General features: G+C 38.8%; 2 protein-coding genes across 3 annotated transcripts in view; one reads left to right on the top strand and one right to left on the bottom strand.

The window, feature by feature from the left end:
* UMAD1 (UBAP1-MVB12-associated (UMA) domain containing 1) overlaps nucleotides 1–12,920 on the bottom strand; it is a 221,325-nt gene extending 208,405 nt beyond the window's left edge. The window contains exon 1 of one of the 2 annotated variants that reach the window (XM_021102419.1): nucleotides 12,783–12,920. The gene's annotated coding sequence lies outside the window, so the exon portion shown is untranslated. The remainder of the gene's footprint in view (nucleotides 1–12,782) is intronic. The other variant, XM_021102421.1, reaches the window with a different exon arrangement.
* Nucleotides 12,993–16,989, top strand: RPA3 (replication protein A3). The gene is made up of 4 exons (XM_021102423.1): nucleotides 12,993–13,280; nucleotides 14,467–14,541; nucleotides 15,962–16,070; nucleotides 16,593–16,989. Exons 1-4 carry the CDS (start codon nucleotides 13,182–13,184, stop codon nucleotides 16,673–16,675), a joined length of 366 nt encoding a protein of 121 aa, XP_020958082.1. The 5' UTR covers nucleotides 12,993–13,181; the 3' UTR covers nucleotides 16,676–16,989.

Here is a 21,327-nt window from a genome sequence, read left to right as displayed (position 1 = left end):
CTATCCTGGAAGCATTATATACACTGGAATTACTAACTTTCTGGCATTTTCTCTAGCAGAACTGCTTTTCAAGCACATGATAAAGTTATTTGCAAAGTTACAAATTGGCCCAAGAAAATTTTAGAACAAATGTTCCTTCCCCATTGGATCCCTTTTCCATCACTGAACAGAGATAGTCTCAGACAATTGTACTCGCCTCCAGTGCTCTGTAAATATCACCCCCAAAGCCTTATTAGAATCATCAAGGAAGTTTTGTGTGGTTCTGCTGCTTTTGTTGGATTTGGGGATTTGGGGGGGGGTTGTCTTCCTTTTAATAAATGACCCTATTATTTTCAGAGTCAAATGGTACCCTGGTAGTGATCAAGACTAACTGCCTTTTTTTCCCTCTACTGTCTCTTACTCATAAAGTGAAAAATAGGGAGTTCCTACCATGGCTCAGTGTTTAACGAACCCAACTAGTATCCATAAAGATGTGGGTTCAATCCCTGTCCTTGCTCAGTGGGTTAGGGATCTGGCGCTGCCATAAACTGTGGTATAGGTCACAGACACAGCTTGGATCTTGCATTGCTGTGGCTGTGGTGTAGGCTGGCAGCCACAGCTCTGATTCAACCCCTAGCCTGGGAACTTCCATATGCCATGAGTGTGGCCCTAAAAAGACAAGAAAGAAGAAAGAAGAAAGAAGAAAGAAGAAAGAAGAAAGAAAGAAAGAAAGAAAGAAAGAAAGAAAGAAAGAAAGAAAGAAAGAAAGAAAGAAAGAAAGGAAGGAAGGAAGGAAGGAAGGAAGGAAGGAAGGAAGGAAGGAAGGAAAAAGAAAAATAGAAGAGCATTAAAAAAGTCCCCACTGATTCTACCAATTTAGGGGGCAGAAATCATCTACTATGTTAGACCAGAGTTTCTCAATCTCTTCACTCTTAGCATTTTAGACCAGATAATCTTTTGCTGTAACCACTCATCCATGAATGGATATGAGCACCTGGTATGTGATGCATTCCAGTCAGAAGACATTTTAATTTCAAGAGGTTTTTGATAAAACAAACAAAAACTTCCCTCTTTTTAATACAGTACATGTAAAAAACATAGTTGTTGTTTTTTTTCCTAAAGAAGGATAATAGTGTGAGGAAATATGGAAGTTTAGGAGATAAAGTTGATGTCTACACCACAGCAACTCAGGATCCGAGCCATGTCTGCACATATACCATGGCAACCCAGCTCATGGCAACGCCAGATCCTAAACCCACTGAGCGAGGCCAGGCATCAAACCCCCAACCTCATGGATACTAGTCAGATTCGTTTCCACTGAGCCACAATGGGACTCCCGGTGATTTCTTTAAATAACGTCCTAAGGGAGAATGAAGTAGAAACATGTGAGATCACACCTCTTTACAACTCTATAGCACAGAGAAACCTAGAATGAATAAAAATATAAAACATCAGAGTTCCCGTCATGGCGCAGTGAAAACGAATCCAACTAGGAACCATGAGGTTGCAGGTTGGATCCCTGGCCTAGCTCGGTGGGTTAAGGATCCAGCGTTGCTGTGAGCTGTGGTGTAGGTTGCAGACGCAGCTTGGATCCCACTTTGCTGTGGCTCTGTCATAGGCCATCAGCAACAGCTCCGATTAGACCCGTAGCCTGAGAACCTCCATATGCCATGAGTGCAGCCCCAAAAAGATAAAAAAAATTAAAAAAAAAATAAATAAAACACCATTCAGTGTGGATCTTTAAATGTCTCTATTTGCACATTTAAATACAACTAACATACAACAGGAACCATCGCATATAACTTCCAAAAGGACTCACTCCCCAAATGACCACTAAAAAATCTAAATCATTGCTTTCAATACAATCTCACTGCATCATCAAAAGTCTATTTCTTCCCCAAAATAAAAACAAACTTTTAGGAGTTCCTATTATTGTTCAGTAGGTTAAGGACCCTGTGTTATCCTGAGAGGATGAGGATTCAATCCCTAGCCTCGCTCAGTGGGTTAGGGATCCGGTATTGCCAGAAGCTGCTCCATAGATTGCAGATGTGGCTCGGGTCTGTGTTGCTGTGCTGTGGCATAGGCTGGCAGCTACAGCTCAAATTTGACCCCTGGCCTGGGACCTTCCATATGCACACTGAGGTATACGGCATGATTGACCAATGGGGACCTGCTGTATAGCACAGAAACTCTACCTGGGACTCTGTGATAATCTACACGGGAAAAGAATCAGAGAATGGATATGCGTATATGTATGACTGGGTTATTGTGTCCTACAGCAAAAAATATCACAGCCTTGGAAATTAACTATACTTCAATAAAACTTAAATAAAATAAAATTCAGTCATTTGTTCACTTGTTCACTTTTCTAATTCATTCCATCAACATGTTTTGAGGTAACAGGCAAAGCACTAAGCCCTAGAGAACAAGCCAAACAGAGCACTTTTTCCAAATTCAAGGGACTACTCAATCTATTTGCTGCCTATCTACCACCTCCCACGAGACCAATGCACACAAAGCATGGTGCTGAGTCCTACATAAAACCACCACCGCTCAAGCAAATGACTAACAATTTGCTAAAAGTCAAGTATTGTTATTTGTCTGAAGACGTGCATCAGACTTTTGAGTAAATAAGAAAGCTGACTGCTTTACTTCCTCCCAATTCTTCATCAAAATGCACAAAGAGAAACACAGACAAAAACTGACTGACAATAATTCAACCAGATGCCAAAGTCTGAGTCAAATGTCCATGAGTTGCACAATCAGTGGGGACTGGCCAAGAGTCATTCCTGTAGTCTCTGCCCCCATGCTACATCTTCTGGAATCCCATCTAAGGATGAATGGGAGAATGAATAATTGAAGAGACAAGCAAATGAAAACAGGAGAGTGAACCACAAAGATGGAGAAAGCAATTCATCCATTCCCATTGCCTGAACTTAATTCTGGAACACAGAAGCTTTACCTACAAGGAAAAATAGGCTGCCAGTCACCCCATGGCATGTGAATTCTATCTGAAGTCTCACTGAATTAAATTCCCTCCCTTGAAGTTCCTGTCATGGCTCAGTGGGTTAAGACCTGATATAATGTCCGTGAGGATGGAGATTTGATCCCTGCCTCACTCAATGGGTTAAGGATCCAGCATTGCCATAGGTGGGCTGTGGTGTGGGTCACAGATGCAGCTACGATCCCTCATTGCTGTGGCTGTGGTGATGGCCGGCAGATACAGCTCCATTCAACCCCTAGCCCAGGAACTTCCATATTACACAAGTGTGGCCTTAAAAAAACAGATTCCCTCCCTTATTCTTTAGGCGGTCTTTCACCTCCATTCAGAGAGGATTGTTTTGGGCATAAACAAGCAACAGAGAAAAATGAGGAGGGCAATGGTTTGTAACCGCCCAAGGAAGACTTTGTAAAACGGGGTCCCAGACAGAAAAAGCTCCATGAGCAGAACACAGGAGGGACATCTACTTTCATGTTCGAATAAGTACAAACTACCCCTAATTCTCCAACCCATTCAGAGACCTGGACAGTCGACTAAAGAAGACTCGATCCCAGACCAGCAGACCCACACAGGAAAGTTCCTGTTAGCCACTGGGAACTGAACAAAACAAGGAATGTGTGCATTCAGCTACCTTCCAAGACTAGACACAGAAACAAGGAGCAACAGAAAGTTCAGGGAGGGAGGGAGACATAAGGAGTAGCAATCACCCAGTTAACTTAAGGAAGGGAAAATGTAGACCCAAAAGACCAAGAGGAAGAATATCTCTCTGATTTTTCCATAAGAAACTATTGAAAAGTATAGAAAACATCTTGGTAACCCTCAACTGATTACAAGAGGACACAATCTCTTACACCCAGGAAGAGCTGGTCACCCAGATGATTCAGGACCTCCACTCTTACAGCCTACATACTTCCTTCCTTCTGGGGAAGCACCGTGAGGTTTTCTTTCCCCTTCTTATCTTTTGGTTCATCATCACTAAGATGCCCAACAGATACTTCAGGACAATTTGGTAAGGTGAGTAACAATTATAAGTTACAATTTATTATTTAAATAGGTTGTATAACAAGGCACTGTGCTTGGGACTTTACATATGCAATCTTATTTAATAATTATAATAACCTCATAAAGCTTTATCATCTCCCACATCAATACAGAAATGACAGCTCTGAAGGGGTGAATAATCTGTCCAAAAGTCACTTAAGTGAAAGTATCAAGATTTAATCCAGGTCTATATTCTTCACTCTGTGCTGTAGTGCTTCAATGTCCAAGCCTGCCATCTTCCCAGCACATGTAGTTCTACTCTACTCTCCAAGCAGAAAAAAGCCTGATGGTGCACACAGCTGCTAGAGACTGACCCATAAGTGTTACCTTGATTTCACCCTCTCACTTTCATCCACTGCCCACCATGCCCTAAGTTCTGCAACCCCACGATATTTCATGAAACTTTTGGTTTCTCTCTATTCCTATTGCCACTACTTAAGTTAGGTCACCAGCATCTCCAGCATGGATTACTGCAATCTCCTTGGGGTGTCTTCCCAACACAGAAGACTCCCCAATAGCCATGTTTGTGCCCAATCCCCTAGTCCCCTTCCACACCACAGCTGTTTGGAAGATGTATGGTCAAGAGACTAGAGCTGGCAAATCAGATTCTCCCAAGAGCTGGTCACAAAGTTTGGGGTGACTGTGTAAGTCTATGTAAACAATGAAACAACCATTGCTCACTGAAGAGAAAATAGTCTCAAAAGAGAGAGAAGACAGCTGGGATTCTAAAAGCTTTCATGTTTACACCTCTAGTCCTTTGTGAGGTTAATAAACCTTAGGCTAGTCAAGCTAACCCAAAAAAGTTTTAACAGTTCCCTTTTGACCTAAAAATTTAAGCTGGAAGGTGGAAACAATCCAAATGTACCCAAATTGAAGAATGGATAAACAAAATATGGTATTTACTGCATACAAAGAAGTACTATTTAGCATTAAAAGAAATGAAATTCTGATACATACTACAATCTAGAAGAATCTTGCAGATACTATGCTAAGTGAAATAAACCAGACAGAAAAGGGCAAATGTTGTATGATTATACTTATATGAAATACCTAGAGTAGGTAAGTTCATAGTCTATCTTTAATGGGCACCAAGTTTCTGTACAAGGTGATGACAAAGTTCTGGAGATGGATGGTAGCAATGGTAACACAGCAATGTGGATGTACGTAATGCCACTAAGCCTTTCACTTAAAAATGGTTAAAGTGATGTATTTTTTATGAACATTTTACCACAATCTATCAGTCCAAAAAAACTTTAAGCTGGTTTAGAGAGGTCATGTAACTTGTACGAAAAAACCTTGATTAGGATGTTCCAAGCCCTTCTTCATCCTGAATCTAGAATATTCAACCTAAAATGTCAAACTGATCACTTCACTCCCTATTCAATGCTCTCCTCCGGCATCGCTATGAAGCTAAACTTCTTGGCATGGCATGTAATGAAGACATTCCAAGTTCTGGACTCTACTGAGCTTTTCCCTTAATTCTTGCCACTCCACCACTACCCTACTATACCTTCACCAAGACCCAGTCATCTTCAATGACTAACAGAGTCCCAACAATGGCTCTCTACAGGAGCACTTGTGGTAATGTCTTAAATATAAATATGTATGTATTTTTCATATATTGCTAGCCCAATAAAAGAATTTAAAAACTATAGAAGCCAGAAAAGACAAGAATCTATGAATCCACAAAGGTATGTACAAATACTAGAACTAATGTCTTCCTTATGGCCACTGATGATTTCTGATGGCTAAAAGCCTGGGTTTTAATTAGCCATGTTCCACAGGATACAAGGACAAAGTCTGGGGCCCAAAAATCTTTGAAAGAAGGAAACACAGATCTCCTCTGAAGTAATATACCCTCAAGCTAAACCTCTAGGAAATCAACAAAAAAGCTCCAAGAAACATGAATTTATAATTAAAAAAAAATACTATACAAATAAAAAAACAAGCCACAGCAAGAAAGAGTAACAAAATCAAAAAACACTACAGGATCAGACCCATAAAAGACTGTGGGTAGTAACACTAGACTATAAAGAGACTTACTTTGTATTCTGTAATACATGAAGAAATAAAGGGAGAACTGAAACAATGACAAGACTATCATTCACAACTACTAATATTTGCTAAAAAAAAAAAAAAAAGAAAAAAGAAAAAAACAACCACAACTTCCAGAAACAGATTAAAAATAGTATTGAAATTAAATAGAGCAAATGAGTCACAACTGCAAGAATTAGTAAACCAGAAGATATGAAAAAAAAAATTATCCAGAATTCAGCATAAAGAATCAAAAGCATATGTCTTATAAAACAGAGGTCAACAGCATGTGGGAAGGTCCTTCTTACTTCTAACTGGAGTTCCAGAAGGAGTTCAAGAATAGGAGAAGCTATTATAAGGGATAATGGTTGACAATGTCTAACTGCTGATGAAGACAAGAATTATCAGGTTATACAAAGCACAACATATTCACCAGCAAACTCAATAGAAAATATTCATATCAGGATATATTATACAGTAAAACTGCAAAACACCAAAGTCAAACTGAGGATCAAAAAGACAAAGAGACATGAAAGCATGTAACAAAATCATAATGTAAAAGAAAAGCAAATATAACAAGAGCAAAATAATATTAGAATAGTTTCAAGAGAAATTAACTGTCCACTTAAAATTCTACATAGATTGATAGTAAAACTGTCCTTTGAGAACAGGGATGAAATAAATATATTTAGAAAAATACAAAGAGATGGAGTTTACTACCAGAAAAAATCTCACTGAAACAAATTCCAAAGAGGGTACATCAAAAGAAGGGAAATAACCAGGGAAGGGGAAAAAAACAAAAAAAAAAACTTGAGATGTAAAAATAAACAGCAAGTAAAGAAAATGGTAAATATATGAATAATTCCAAGCAAATATTAACTGCATAAAATAATAATGCCTTATTTGTGGAGTTATAAGAAATCAACATAGAACTAAAACTCTAGACAACAGCATACAAAGTGGGAAAAGGTCATGGAGTTAAAGATTCTTGTTTTGACACAGTAAAGTAGCTTTAGACTTTAATGTGCTTGTTAAAGGGTGACCATAAAACAATGTTTAAAGAATATATAATATTCAAACTAATGCAAAATAAAAAAATGTAATTAAGGAAAAAAATAACAAAATGTCATTCAAAACATATCAAGAGAGGAGAATAAATAAACAAGGAAAAAAGTATGACACACAGGAAGCACAAAATGACTGTCAAAATAAAGCCAAAACTATCAATAATAACTGATGTAAGTGGAAAAAAGGCAAACTAAACCTCCACCTATATGCACTATTTATACCCAAAACATAAGGACACAGGAAAGCTGAAAGTTATCACACAGACACAAATACCATGAGGGCCACAGAGTATAAAGATCAAATAAGGTTTACCGGTGAAAATATAACAAGCAGAGAGGTGGCAAATCACTCACAATCTGCTAAACACTAATGTTCGCAAGAAAATAATCCAGCCTCTACAAAACCCTCCCAGACCTGTGACTATACTACAAGGCTACAGTAATCAAAAGAGCATGGTACTGGCACAAAAACAGAAACATAGATCAATGGGACACAATAGCCTAGAAACAAACCCATACACTTATAGTCAATCTATGACAAAGGAGGCAATAATACACAATGGAGAAAAGAGAGTTTCTTCAACAAGTGGCATTGGGAAAATTGGACAACTACACATAAATTAATGAAATTAGAACACTCCCTTACACTATATGCAAAAATAAACTCAAAATGATTTAAAGACCTAAATATAAAGCATGACACCATTAAACTCTCAGGAGAGAACACAGGCAAAACATTTTCTGATATAAATTGTAGCAATACTTTCTTAGACCAGTTTCCCAAGGCAAAAGAAATAAAAGGAGAAATAAACAAATGATATCTAATCAAACTTAAAACCTTTTGCACAGCAAAGAAAACCATCAGCAAAACAAAAAGACAACTTACAGAATGGGAGAAAATATTTACAAAAGAAGTGAAAGACAAGGAGTCAGTATACAAAATACACAAACAGCTCATAAAATCACAATCAATCAATACCAAAAAAGCAAACAACTCAATGCGCAGAAGACTTGAACAGACATTTCTCCAAAAAAGATAAACAGATGGCTAATAGGCATGTGAAAAGATGCTCAACAGCACTAATTATTGGAAAAAATGCAAATTAAACCTACTGCGAAATATCACCTCACACTGGTCAGAATGGCCAGTATCAAAGGTACACAAATAACAAAAGCTGGAGAAGGCGTGGATAAAAGGGAACCCTCCTACACTGTTGGTGGGAATGTAAACTGGTGCAACCATATGGAGGACAGTATGGAGGTTTCTTAAAAAAATAAAAATAGAACTACCATATGACCCAGCATTCCCACTCCTGGGCATATATCCTGACAAATCATAATTTGAAAAGATACATGCACCCCAATGTTCATTTAGCACTATTTACAACAGCCAAGACATGGAAACAACCCACATGCCCATCAACAGATGACTGGTTTAAGAAGATGTGGTGTATATATTACATACAATAATGAAACAATGCCATTTGCAGCAACATGGATGGACCTAGAAATTACAGTACTAAGTGAAGTAAGTCAGACAAAGACAAATATATGAGATCATTAATAGGTGGAATCATGTAAAAAATAATACCAAAGAACTTATAAAACAGAAACAGACTCAAAGATTTTGAAACCAAATTTATGGTTACCAAAGAAGAAACGTTGTGGGGATTGGGATTGACATATACACACTACTGTACATAAAGTAGATAAGTAACAAGCACCTACTGTACAGCACAGGGTAATCTACTCAATACTTTGCAACAAAATATATGAGAAAAGAATCTGAAAAGGAATAGATATATGTATACGTATAACTGATTTACTTTGCTGTAAATCTGACCCTAACCCAACTTTGTAAAGTCAACTCTAATAAAATTTATACACATACACACACACTCATTTCAATCATCTCAAGGCAAAGAAACATGCATCTGATCAAGTTCCATAAGCACTCAATTAAAATTCTTGTCTAACTAAGAAGGGAAGGGAAATATTAAACAGAATTTCCAGTTGCAAGGAATATCCAGGTGGACTCCTTAAAGGGAGCTGAGGCCCTCGGAGGCATACCCTTTTGTCTACCCACTTGTTTGCTGCTTAGAATGTTGCTTGACCACCTACCCTGGTCTATGATGTGACCTTAAGGATGGAAGCAGATACCAAGCATAGAAGATGAGAATGACGGAGGGAACCTGGGGCCATGAAGTTTTCGGAGCACCACCACACAGCTGTGTGTGGAGTTGCATGCCTCTGGGTTCCTTTGACATGTGAAACTAAGACACTTTTACTTATACAATCAAAGCCCATCTTAACTGAACAACCATTTCTATTCAAAATGGTGCTGGAAGCTCTAACCCTGGGTGAAAGGCAAGAAAAATAAAGTATGTGAGCCTTGTTCAAAAAGAACTGGAACTAGAACTAGAAAACACAGAAGAAGCACATAGAAAATTACTAAATATTAGCAGGAGAGCCAGGAAAAAAAAAAAAAAAAAAAAAAAAACACGGGAGTTCCCGTCGTGGCGCAGTGGTTAACGAATCCGACTAGGAACCATGAGGTTGTGGGTTCAGTCCCTGCCTTGCTCAGTGGGTTAATGATCCAGTGTTGCCGTGAGCTGTGATGTAGGTTGCAGACGCCGCTCGGATCCTGTGTTGCTGTGGCTCTGGCGTAGGCCGGTGGCTACAGCTCAGATTCGACCCCTAGCCTGGGAACATCCATATGCCGCGGGAGCGGCCCAAGAAATAGCAAAAAAAAAAAAAAAAGGAATAGGACTGAAGCAGCTCAGGCCGCTGCAGAGGTGAGGGTTTGATCTCTGGCCTTGAACAGTAGGTTAAGGATCCAGCATGGTGGCAACTGTGGCATAAGTCGCATCTGCAGCTTGGATTCAATTCCCGGCCAAAAAAAAAAAAAAATGGAAGAAATCAAGGGGAAAAAAAGAGGGTGTACCAGTGCAGGGACAGAAAAATAGATCAATGGAATAGAACTGAGAATTCAAGAACAGAAATAGATATGTAAACTTAAGGTGACTGGCAAAAGGTGATATAATCAGTGATGCTGGGACAACGGAAATAAAAACAAAACAAATAAATTGGATACCTATCCGACAACATACATAAAAACTCAATTCTAAATTATGGAATACATTAAAACATGAAAGATAAAACTATTAATGCTTAAAATATAGGACATCTTTAAAAGCTTGATCTATGAAGCACTCTTTAATGACATCTTTTTAAATTGACTTTTTCAACTACATTAATCTTAAGGGAAAAATATTTTAACTATACTAAAGGTAGGAGCGCTTTCCAATGAAAGAAAGAACAAAAAAAAAAAAAAAAGAAAGGAAAGGAAGAGAGGCCAAACACTGGGAAATGCAGCATTACTGTCCACACTAATACAAAAAAAGCACTCAAAAACAATAAGAAAAGAAAAATAAGCACACAAAAAATGGTGAACACAAATGGCCAATAAATATTTTAAAAGTTCCTCAAACTTACTAGTCATCAGGGAAAGCAAATTAAGACCAGACAAGAAACCACTTCATGTCCATCATATTAAGGGATAAAACTTTAGGAGTTGCCAGAAACACTGCTGCCAGGAGGATCGATTAGTACCACTACCCCGGGAAAATACTCAGTCTTACTAGCAAAGTTGAAGATGCAACCCTGTGTTCCAGCAATTTTACTGCTATACCTTTGCCCAAGTGCACCAGCAAATAGGTACAAGAATATTCATGGCAGCCCTATATGCAATAGAAAAGAACTGCAAACAATCAAAATGTCAGTCAGTAACAGAGTGAAATAGAAGAGTGAAAAGAATGAACTCCACCTACATGTGTCAACATGGATTAATCTCAAAAACAAAACAAGTCAGAAGATTTATATAGTACAACCCCATTTATTCAAAGGTCAAAGAAAATTGGCAAAATTAAAACACCACTTAGAAACGGCAAAATGTGTGATAAAACTATACAGAAAATCTTAGTGTGGTTAACACAAAATTCAAGATAATGTATATTTATGGCTGGTAGATTGGAGGATTTAATTAAGGAAGTGCCAACTACTAACTAGTTAAGTTCCATTCCTTAAGCTGAATGAGAGGCCCACGTGGGTTCATTTCATTTCCTTGAAACTGTACAAATCAGCTGTATATACTCTTCTCTATGAATTACTTATTAACAAATGTTTAAGCAATTGAAAAAGTATCCAAAAAGCTATATTCAGTTATCTTCTTGCTCATCTCCCTGTTTTTAAAAAACTGCTGTTGGTAGATAAAAGTGGTTTTCCAACTGTTACAAAACAGTGCAATTAGCAACTTGGCACTTTAAGGGATGCTCTTCTAAAAAACTGCTATTAAAGATACTCGTGTAGCTTACCCTAAATAATGCTATCAATTTGTTTTCCAAACACTCAAGTGCAAAAGATGTGCAGGCTTTGCACAGAATATAAAATAGATTCCAGTGACTTGCACCAATGACAACTACGTTTTTATATACCAATTTACATGTGCCCTGCATCCACTAATGAAATCCTTTACATTTGTTTTAGTGACAGCAAAATTAAAAGACAAATATATTTACATATATATTATGGGCGGGGAACTATCATTTGACTACAGTACAACAGATTTCCATCTTAAATTGCCCTGTGTCCTTAGTTTAAGGCAGATGCGGGACTAAACTGGAGACTCGAGCTAGGTACCTCAATGGCTTGGGCAAATTCATGAACTCGGTCTCCAAAAAAATAATAAAATCCCAGTGAATTTTTGTTCCCAATTTCTGGAGCACCGCTGGCATGTATTTTTATGAGCACTCATTCTGGAATATTCTGGCAAGGTAAATCCCGGCAAACAAAGCCCTGAAAATCAACAGACACTTGAGCCAGCAAAAGACAAGAATCCTCCCCAAATTTCCTTGAAACAAATTATCTTCCACACCTCCTGACCTCCCCTCCAGAGTCCTGGGTGTGGAAAGCAATGGAGGGAAAGATCAGCAGAGAGTTAAGAAGAGTCTGTCAATCACAAAGACAAAATTTGTCACCTGGAACCTTGCAATACATTCAGTTATCTAACACCCTCATTTTGCGGATGGGGAAATTAGGTCTCAAGAAGTAGCGCACCTGCTCAGGATCTAACAGCTATTTATATTCGTTTCCTCTACTACCCCAGTGGTCCTTTCCTCACTCAGTCCCAAATGTTTCAATTCGTTGCTAACACGGAGGTGAGAAAACCCACACCACAGTGTGGCCAAAAAGTTGGGGCTAAAAAGGGTCGTAGAGATAATCAAGTTAACCTCTTAGCTCACAGGTGGGGAAATTGACAATGGAAAGTGACGCAGCTGAGGCAATAAATCGCCGACCCTCTGCCACCGAGCAGGAGCTTCACAAAGGAGGCGAAAAATCACTGGCGACCCCACTTCCCGTCTCCAGGGAGGAAGGGTGTCAAAAAGAAATCCGATCCCTAGATTTCATTCAACAAGAACCTCGCGCTTCCCACGAAGAACCCGGAAAGAGGAGGCGGGGAAACGCGAATGGCCGGTGGCGCAGCAACGAGCATGCCACGGAGGCGGGGGACAAGTACCAAACTCCCGCCTCTCTCTTCCGCATCCGTTGGTGGGGAGAAAGAGCAACAGTAAGGCTGCGGCGACTCCCGCGATAAGAGGTACCTGAGGCTCGAGCCGCAGTCCCCCGCCGCACCGCACCGGAGCCTGACACCCTGCTTCCGGGGTTATGTTGCAGCTGGGGGGGACAAGATCAAGGGAGGAAGCCTTAGCCCCGCCCTATCCAAGCCCCGCCCCCGCCTACACTTCGCAGAGAGTCCAGGTAACTTCCGGGACGCTGTGCGTCACTAAGCAGCCGATCCCCACTTCCGGGCGCATCCTAGCCTTCTTCGCCGGCGGAGACAGCGGGACTGTGATCGAGATTTCCGCGCGTTTGATTGGCGGAGCGAGAGTGCTGGTCTCCGCGGATTGGTGCCGGGGAAATCCGCCCCGAAGACGTCTGCCGAGCTCAAGGTTTCAGTTGTCGGCTTGTTTCCCGCCATCTGTCGGTCCTGCATTGCAGTTATGGTGGACGTGATGGAGTTGCCCAAATCGCGCATCAACGCCAGCATGGTAACTCAGTTCATCGACCAGCCGGTCTGCTTCGTAGGGAGGCTGGAGAAGGTACGTGCGCTTGCTGCCCTGGGCTCCCCCTGGGGAAGGACCCCGTGACTGTCAGGGTGGAGGCTTCAGAGTGGCTAACAGAGTGAAGGAGGACGAAAAGCTTTGCAACATCACTGCTCTCCGACTGCTTTATTTCTCACAAGGGAATTTTTTTGCACACTTTTTATCCATTGCAGCCTTATTTTGGTGCTTCTCTTAAGGCGAGAAATAGGGAAGTCTTCGAATGCGCTGAGTTCTAAATTCTAGCGGCCCCCACCCTCGTTCTGTTTGTGTTTACATAAAGATTACAGACAGAACTCTCACATTTACTTTCAGATTTTTTTAGTTTAACCAGACTTGACAACTAAGCTAATTTTCTTGTTTACTTATGTTGTTAATTTCCTTTTTTCTCAAACCTCATTTTCTCGTTGAAGTCGCTTTCCTATAAACATTGTTTGATTGTCCTTTTCTGATCCAGCAGCATTCTGTTATCTCACACCTCTGTTAGAGGGCAGCCCCTCAGTCTGCTGGTAAGAAACAGGCCTGAAGTCTTAGAATCAGGGAACTGAGAAAGCTGAGGAAAAGAAAACTTTTATATAAAGTCTTATTTAGTGGTTTTAGCCATGTATCTTCCTGAAATAGCTGTATTCCAAAATTGGGAAAGAAACTGGGTAGGAATGGAGTGTGGTTACAAAATGCTCAAGGCCACAGTAAGTAGCACAGCTGGCATTCAAACCAGATCTGACTGCACTCTTTGCAGCTGTCTCACAGTAGAACCTAGGTCTTCTGACAACCAGTAGTTCTCTATTTATTCTTGCCTAATTTTTAAAAACATACCCTTTGGGAGATATGTACTCTTTAAATCATGGGTGCCAGTAGATCTCACTTTTAGATAGTATGGAGCCTCTTTAATTTGTTCTTAGCATAATGTTGCCAGATTTAGCAAATAAAAATATGGGACACATTTGTACTAAAAAGGAGGGGTTTTTTTTAATGAAATTCAGATTTAATTGAACATCCTTTGATCAGGTATAGTAACACAAGATAATTTGAACCAGTTAAACTTCAAATACAACTGTTTTGTGAGCATCAGTAAAGTAAGTATGGGTCAGTCTGCTCATCTTTTGGTCAAGCGTTTAATCTTTCAAAGAAGATTTTAAAGGGTTTTGTGTGGAGTTTTTTTTTTTAATCATGTTTCTTTTTTTAGATTCATCCCACTGGAAAAATGTTTATTCTTTCAGATGGAGAAGGAAAAAATGTAACCATTGAGTTGATGGAGCCTGTATGTTTAAGTATTAATTCTGTGTATATCTATCTATGTTCTATGTATATGTATATATGTATGTATTCTATGCATGTTCATTTTAATTTCAGAGTTAATTCTTCATCTTGTTTTGGTTTGTTGCTAATGTTTCTGATTCTTGGAGTGGATGTATAAAGGACCAGCTTATCAAACTTTTCTCTCTCTCTCTCAAATCAAATTTTTGCCCTCTTTTTACATTATATTTCCCTTTACATTTCTAACCAGTGATTTTTTTTTTGACTCTGATTTTTTTTTTTTTTTTTTGCTCTGCTTTTTAGGTCCACACCCCCAGCATATGGAGGTTCCCAGGCTAGGGGTCCAATTGGAGCTACAACCGCCAGCCTACGCCGCAGCCACAGCAACGCCAGATCCGAGCCATGTCCACAACCCACATCACAGCTCACAGCAGCCCTGGATCCTTAACCCACTGATTGAGGCCAGGGATCAAACCTGCATCCTCATGGATCCTAGTCGGGTTCATTAACCGCTGAGCCACGAAGGCAACTACTGGACTCTGATTTTTTAATGCATCCCTTAAATGCCAGGTGACAATTCTCCATCCTTATGAAAGACCAAAAAATCACGTTAAGAAAAATCTGTTTAAATCACTCTTTCCTTCCTTAGGAGTTTTACATTTTAAATGCTATTTTTTGTTTACATTTATCTTCAGAGTTCCCATCATGGCTCAGCAGTTAACGAACCCAACTAGTATCCATGAGGATGTAGGTTCGATTCCTGCCATTGCAGTGGGTTAAGGATCCGACGTTGCTGTGAGCTGTAGTATAAGTCTCAGACTTGGCTTGGATCCGGAGTTGCTCTGGTGTAGGCTGGCAGCTACATCGCCAACTCAACCACTAGCCTAGGAACCTCCATATGCTGCAAGTGTGACCCTAAAAAGAGACACACACACACACACAGAAAAAAAAAATTCATTTTCAGTTGTCACGTATTTGTTTTTACAGTTTATGTTTATTGTACTTAAAAATATTTTCTTGGTCATTTATGAAGACAGATCTGTGTGTTATTTAGTTAATATATGCAGAACGCATTGTATAAGATGTAGATAATAGAAGGTTCCTTTCAGTGGGCTCTTTTAAATGAATGACTCCTTATGGAAATGCTGGACATTCTCAGTTTCTTTAAGTGATTTTGTCTTCAACTTTAATGTTTAACTGTATCTTTGGACCTCGAGCCACTGCTAAAGGTAATAGGACTGGTGATATGCTGACAGTAAGTACTCAAACTTTTTTTAACAAGTAACAATTCCATTTTTGCATTGATAAATTTTTAAATTAATTTTCATGAAATGAAAGATTAGTAAACTATAGAACAATTTTCCAAGTTAACTATCAATTGAAGGTGTGATAACACCAAGGCAACATTTTGTTCTTTGTGTTAGCTTGATGAAGAAATCTCTGGAATCGTGGAAGTGGTTGGAAGAGTCACAGGCAAAGCAACCATTATGTGTGTCTCTTACATCCAGTTTAAAGAAGATAACCATCCTTTTGGTAAATAAAGCTTTCTGTAATTCACGTAATTAGGAGGAAAAGAGTTTTACTTTTACCTTGCTATGTCTTGGTCTTGAATCTCAGTCCTGCTACATTTTCAATTTCTATATAATTTTCTAATCCCACAGGAAAATGGGAGAACATTTTGACCTGCCACTAAGTAGTGCTTGTATATGTAGTAAGCCTAGCAAAGGTTAATTAATGTTAACAGAGTATTTTTGTTTGATTTTAACATATGGATGGAAAACATTAAGTAATGCATGACACCCAAAACGACCAGGCAAGAACTATACCTGTACTATGGATGTCAAAATGGATTATCTCCTATATCCCTTGTCTCATTTTTTGAAGCCACAGTTAAATAAATGATGATTCATATCTCAGTTTTAGAAGATGGGTTGTGAAAATAAGTTGACCTCTAAAAGGGAGAGAAAAAAGAAATAGGTAGAACTCTTTTAAGTAATAATTGATGTTTCAACTCTCCATTGTAGATTAAATATTTGCTAAAAATGTTTCTTTCAGATCTTGGACTTTATAATGAAGCTGTGAAAATTATCCATGAGTTCCCTCAGTATTTTCCTTTGGGTGTTGTGCAGCATGGTTGAACCTGATGAATTTTATGATTGCAAATAAACTACATTGAAGACTATTAATGGAGGCCCCTGATACTTGAGGAAGAGATTCTTGTGATTTTTTTTAATGTTTAAAACATTTCTTTAAATTTTTAAAGAAAAAGTTCAATTTCATTAGCCTAACTTTATCTGATCTTCCAGTATGTCATTTTTGATGGAACTGGAATATTGACACTTCTCACCTAGTCTTTGTAAAGAATCACATCTCTGGCATATGGTCAGATTAGATGCAAGAATGAAGCAGTTGGCTGAGTTTTAGTTTTCTATTATTAATAAAAGTGTAAAAGTGTACTGTTGGTCCTCTCCTTCTTACTCTTTTAGTAATCTACTCAAGCACAAACTTGGAATCACATAACTATAAGGTCAGGACTGATACTTATCAAATGAAACCCTGAGCTGTGTTAAGAATTTATGCTACCTCAAGAATTATATCATGTTGGAGTTCCCGTCGTGGCACAGTGGTTAACGAATCCCACTAGGAACCATGAGGTTGCGGGTTCGGTCCCTGCCCTTGCTCAGTGGGTTAACGATCCGGCGTTGCCGTGAGCTGTGGTGTAGGTTGCAGACGCGGCTCGGATCCCGCGTTGCTGTGGCTCTGGTGTAGGCCGGTGGCTACAGCTCCGATTTAACCCCTAGCCTGGGAACCTACATATGCCGCGGGAGCGGCCCAAGAAATAGCAACAACAACAACAACAGAAAGACAAAAAGACAAAAAAAAAAAAAAAGAATTATATCATGTTAATTAGTTGCTTGACACTCTGAAAAAATTATTTCATTAGAAAAGCAAACAGAATCCTACATCTTCTGTAATTTGTGAGTACCTGTAGCAGGGCTCTCCACAGAATCAGAACAAATAGGATATATACAGATACAGATAAAAGGACGGTTACGTCAATTGGCTTACATGGTTTTGGAGGCTGAGGGGGGTCCCACGAATGAGCCGACATCTCCAAGCAAAGCCAGTGGTGTAATACAGTGTGAGTCCAAATCCCTGAGAATCAGGGAAGCTGATGGTGTAACTCAGAGGCCAAGGTTGAAGATCTGAGAACTGGGGAGACTGGTGTAAGTCCCAGAGTCTGAAGACCCAAGAGCCAAGAACCCGTGTCTGAAGACAGCAGAAGATGGATATTCCAGTTAAAAAAAAAAAAAAGCAAATTTGCCCTTCCTCTGCCTTTTTGTTCTATTTGGACTCTGAAAGGATTAGATACTGCCCACTTACTTGGGCAAGAGCCATCTTCTTGACTCAGTCTACTGATTTAGATGATAATCTGTTCCAGAATCACCCTCACAGACACACCCAGAAATAATGCCTTACCAGCTATCTAGGTATCCCTTAGTCCAATCAAGTTGACACATAAAACTAACCATTCCAGTATCACTTCCTCCATTTGCTAGGCCAAAGAAGAGATACCTGATCATTAAAACAATGAAATCATCTTATAAAAAAAAAATTCTTTTCAACTGTCATTATCCTTAATATGAAATTCCTTCTTACCTGTACTTCATTACCACCAAGTAACACTGGGGGTGGGCAGGTACAGCTGTGGAAGTGTGGGATAGTAATGCAGCATAACAGGTGACCTTAAGTCCATTAAGTTGTAAATTATACAAAAATATTTACTTTGATACCATCGTCAATATCAACTTTCATCTCAAAGTATTCTACAGATTACTTAAGCAGCATTGCCAAGGCCATTCATGGTAAAGTATTATAGGACGACAATTATAATTGAAATTTACGGGGGAGAGGGAAATCAACTAATCTCAATAACACTATTGTCTTGAATATCAGAGAATGCAACTGTGTTAACTTTGGAAAATTTAGGACTATTAAATGTTAAAGGTATGCTGCTTGAAAACTTCCCTTGAACTAGTATGTTTCATAAACTGGACTAAATGACAGGGCACCTTGCTTTCTGTCAAGTGAATCCTTTTACTAATGACTTATGTTTCCATTTCTATAGTCCCACCCTCACCTCTGAGCTGCTCAACATCACACCAGCACTTTAACTCAAGAGTATAGTCTGAACCATTATCACAATCAATTTTTGAACGTTGTCATTCATCACCCCCAAAAGAACCCCTATACTATTTACCTGCCATGGGTCAACATATCACCCACTTCCTAGCCCTAAGAAGAAATGAACCTGTCTCTATAGATTTGCCTGTTCTGGACATTTCATATAAGTGGAATTACATATGACCTTTTGTGACTGACTTATTTAGCATGATGTTTTCAAGGTTCATCTGTGTTGTAGCATAAGTCAGTGCTTCATCCCTTTTTATGTCCAAAAAAATATTCCACTGTGTGGATATACCACATTTGGTTTATCCATTCAGCAGTCGCTTTACGTTTGGGTGGTTCCCACCATTCAGCTATAATGAACTATGAACATTCATGTATATGTTTTGGTGTGTACATATGCTTTTATTTCTGTTGGGTATACTAGGAGAGGAACTGCTACATCAAGTGGTAAATATGTTTAGTTTTTTGAGGAACTGCCAAACTAGTCTAAAGTGGCTTTATCATTTTACATTCCCAGCAGAAAAAAGGGTTTGAGGATACTAATTTCCCCATATCCTCAACAACACATTATCTGACTTTTGCTTATTGCTGTCCCAATGGGTGTGAAGTGGTATCTCATGATTTCAGTTTGTCTTATTTCTTTTAAAGCTACCATAAGCCACTCTGTTGGCCAGAGAAGCTTGAATACCTCCAATTCTTTTCACTCCCATTGCCACTATAAGTTCAGATAATCGTCATCTCTTGAACTATTCCAAGAGCTCTAACTATACTACTGGTCTTACTGTTTCCAGCCTCTTTCTATCACTCAGCCAATAGAGTTGCATTAAATATTGATTGTAATCATCATGCTATAAAGTTTAAAACCAGAAAAGTGTGGAAAGGGGAAAACTTCCTGAGAAGCTTACAGTAGAGAAACTTGGCCAATACTAACTTAATGAAGTAAACAAGTTAACCTCACCAGTGATGACATGTGGATAATCATGTGCCCTCTAAGGTAATGGGATAAGGAAGGCACTTCACCTCTGTGGTATTTTTTCAAAAATGCATAATGCTAGTATAATCATGGGAAAATATCAGACATACTCATATTGAAAGACATTCTACAAACTGATCAGTACCCATCAAAACTGTCAAGGTAATGAAAAAAAAAAAAAAAGGCAAAACAGAATCTCACAGAGCACAGAAGACTAAGAAGACATGAAAACTGAATGTGATGTGGAATCATGGATTGGCTCCTGGAACAGAAAAAAAACATTAACGGGAAAGTGGGTGAAATCTGAATAAAGCCCAGAGTTAACATAACTTACCTATATTGGTTTCTTGGTTTTGACAAATATACCAGAATAATGTAAGGTAACATAAAAGGAGACAAACTGGGTAAGGAGAAGAACTCTATTATTTTTGCAAGTTTTCTATAAATTTAAAATTACTCCAAAAAGAAAAAAAAAAAAAAAACCACGCCTTTTTAAAAAAATTAACAGCCTCCAGAGACTCCCCAATGACTAGATCAGGTCCACATTTCTAATCAGTAGTTTAAATCCTCCATAATCTGACCACATCTCACCTTGTCCCACATCCTACTCTCCCCTTGAAGCACCCTCGATCAGTGATCTGCCATCCCAGAACACACTAGACCCTGTAAGATCTGAATGCTATTGAACTTGCTCTCTCCTCTGATTGGAATGTCTATTTCTATACCCAAAGGAAGACATTCCCTAAGCTTTCCCTAACTTGAGTAAGCAGAATTACTTTATGTTATAATCCTCTCATCGCACTTAACTTGCTCATAACATTTTTATTTGGTGAATTATATATATATTTAACACTACAAAAAAAACAAAAACAAAAAAAAAAACAAAGTGAATGTCCTAGTGTCTCCCTAAAGACACTGCTATGAAATGGTAGATAGTGTTCCAGAACTTTCTGTACATAAACTGTCTGTTGGACCTTGATACACTGTTCTGCAACATGCAGTTTTTTTTCCTTTAATAAGTCTTGGCATTTGACATATAGAGTTACCTCATCCTTTTTAATGGTTGCAAAAAAAAAAAAAAATCCATTGTGCCAAGTGTTTCCTAATTTATTTAAAATAGTCCTCTAATCTTCTACACTAAGAAGAGGTCCTTATAAATGAAGAATCTGTAGTTTAAAAACCTATCTTATTAGTATTTCCCAATGCCTAACATAGTATATGAATAAATTAGTCCATCTAGCCATGTTTGAGAAGCCACAAAGCTGAGAAGAGAGATAATGAAGGTCTAAACCATAATTCAGTGAAGTGTCAAAGAATAGGAGGCTAGGAGTTGAGAATATATTATAATGCATTCCACAGGACTCAATGACAATTCTAGGGGTTAAACAGAATAAGAACCAAGGATGGGACCAACTGATGGGGAGGCAATACATTCATTTCAATATAAATATAAATTTCTCTCTCTCTCTTTTTTTTTTTTTTTTTTTTTTTTTTTGCTTTTTAGGGCCACACTTGCGGCATATGAAGTTCCCAGTCTAGGAGTCGAATCGGAGCTGTAGTCACTGGCCTATGCCATAGCCACAGCAACTCAGGAGCCAAGCCATGCCTGCAACCTACACCACAGCT

This window comes from Sus scrofa, chromosome 9, assembly GCF_000003025.6.
Source record: "Sus scrofa isolate TJ Tabasco breed Duroc chromosome 9, Sscrofa11.1, whole genome shotgun sequence".
In the NCBI taxonomy this organism is placed as follows: Eukaryota; Metazoa; Chordata; class Mammalia; order Artiodactyla; family Suidae; genus Sus; species Sus scrofa.
The sequence above is the reverse complement of the archived record's forward strand: the minus strand, read 5'-3'. Positions and strand labels throughout refer to the sequence as shown.

Excerpts from the sequence above, each read along its gene's own strand:
- RPA3 (XM_021102423.1), top strand. The coding sequence starts at position 13,182 with ATGGTGGACGTGATGGAGTTGCCCAAATCGCGCATCAACGCCAGCATG. Across the intron at positions 14,542-15,961 it reads CCATTGAGTTGATGGAGCCT|CTTGATGAAGAAATCTCTGG; the intron begins GTATGTTTAAGT and ends TCTTTGTGTTAG. Across the intron at positions 16,071-16,592 it reads AGAAGATAACCATCCTTTTG|ATCTTGGACTTTATAATGAA; the intron begins GTAAATAAAGCT and ends TGTTTCTTTCAG.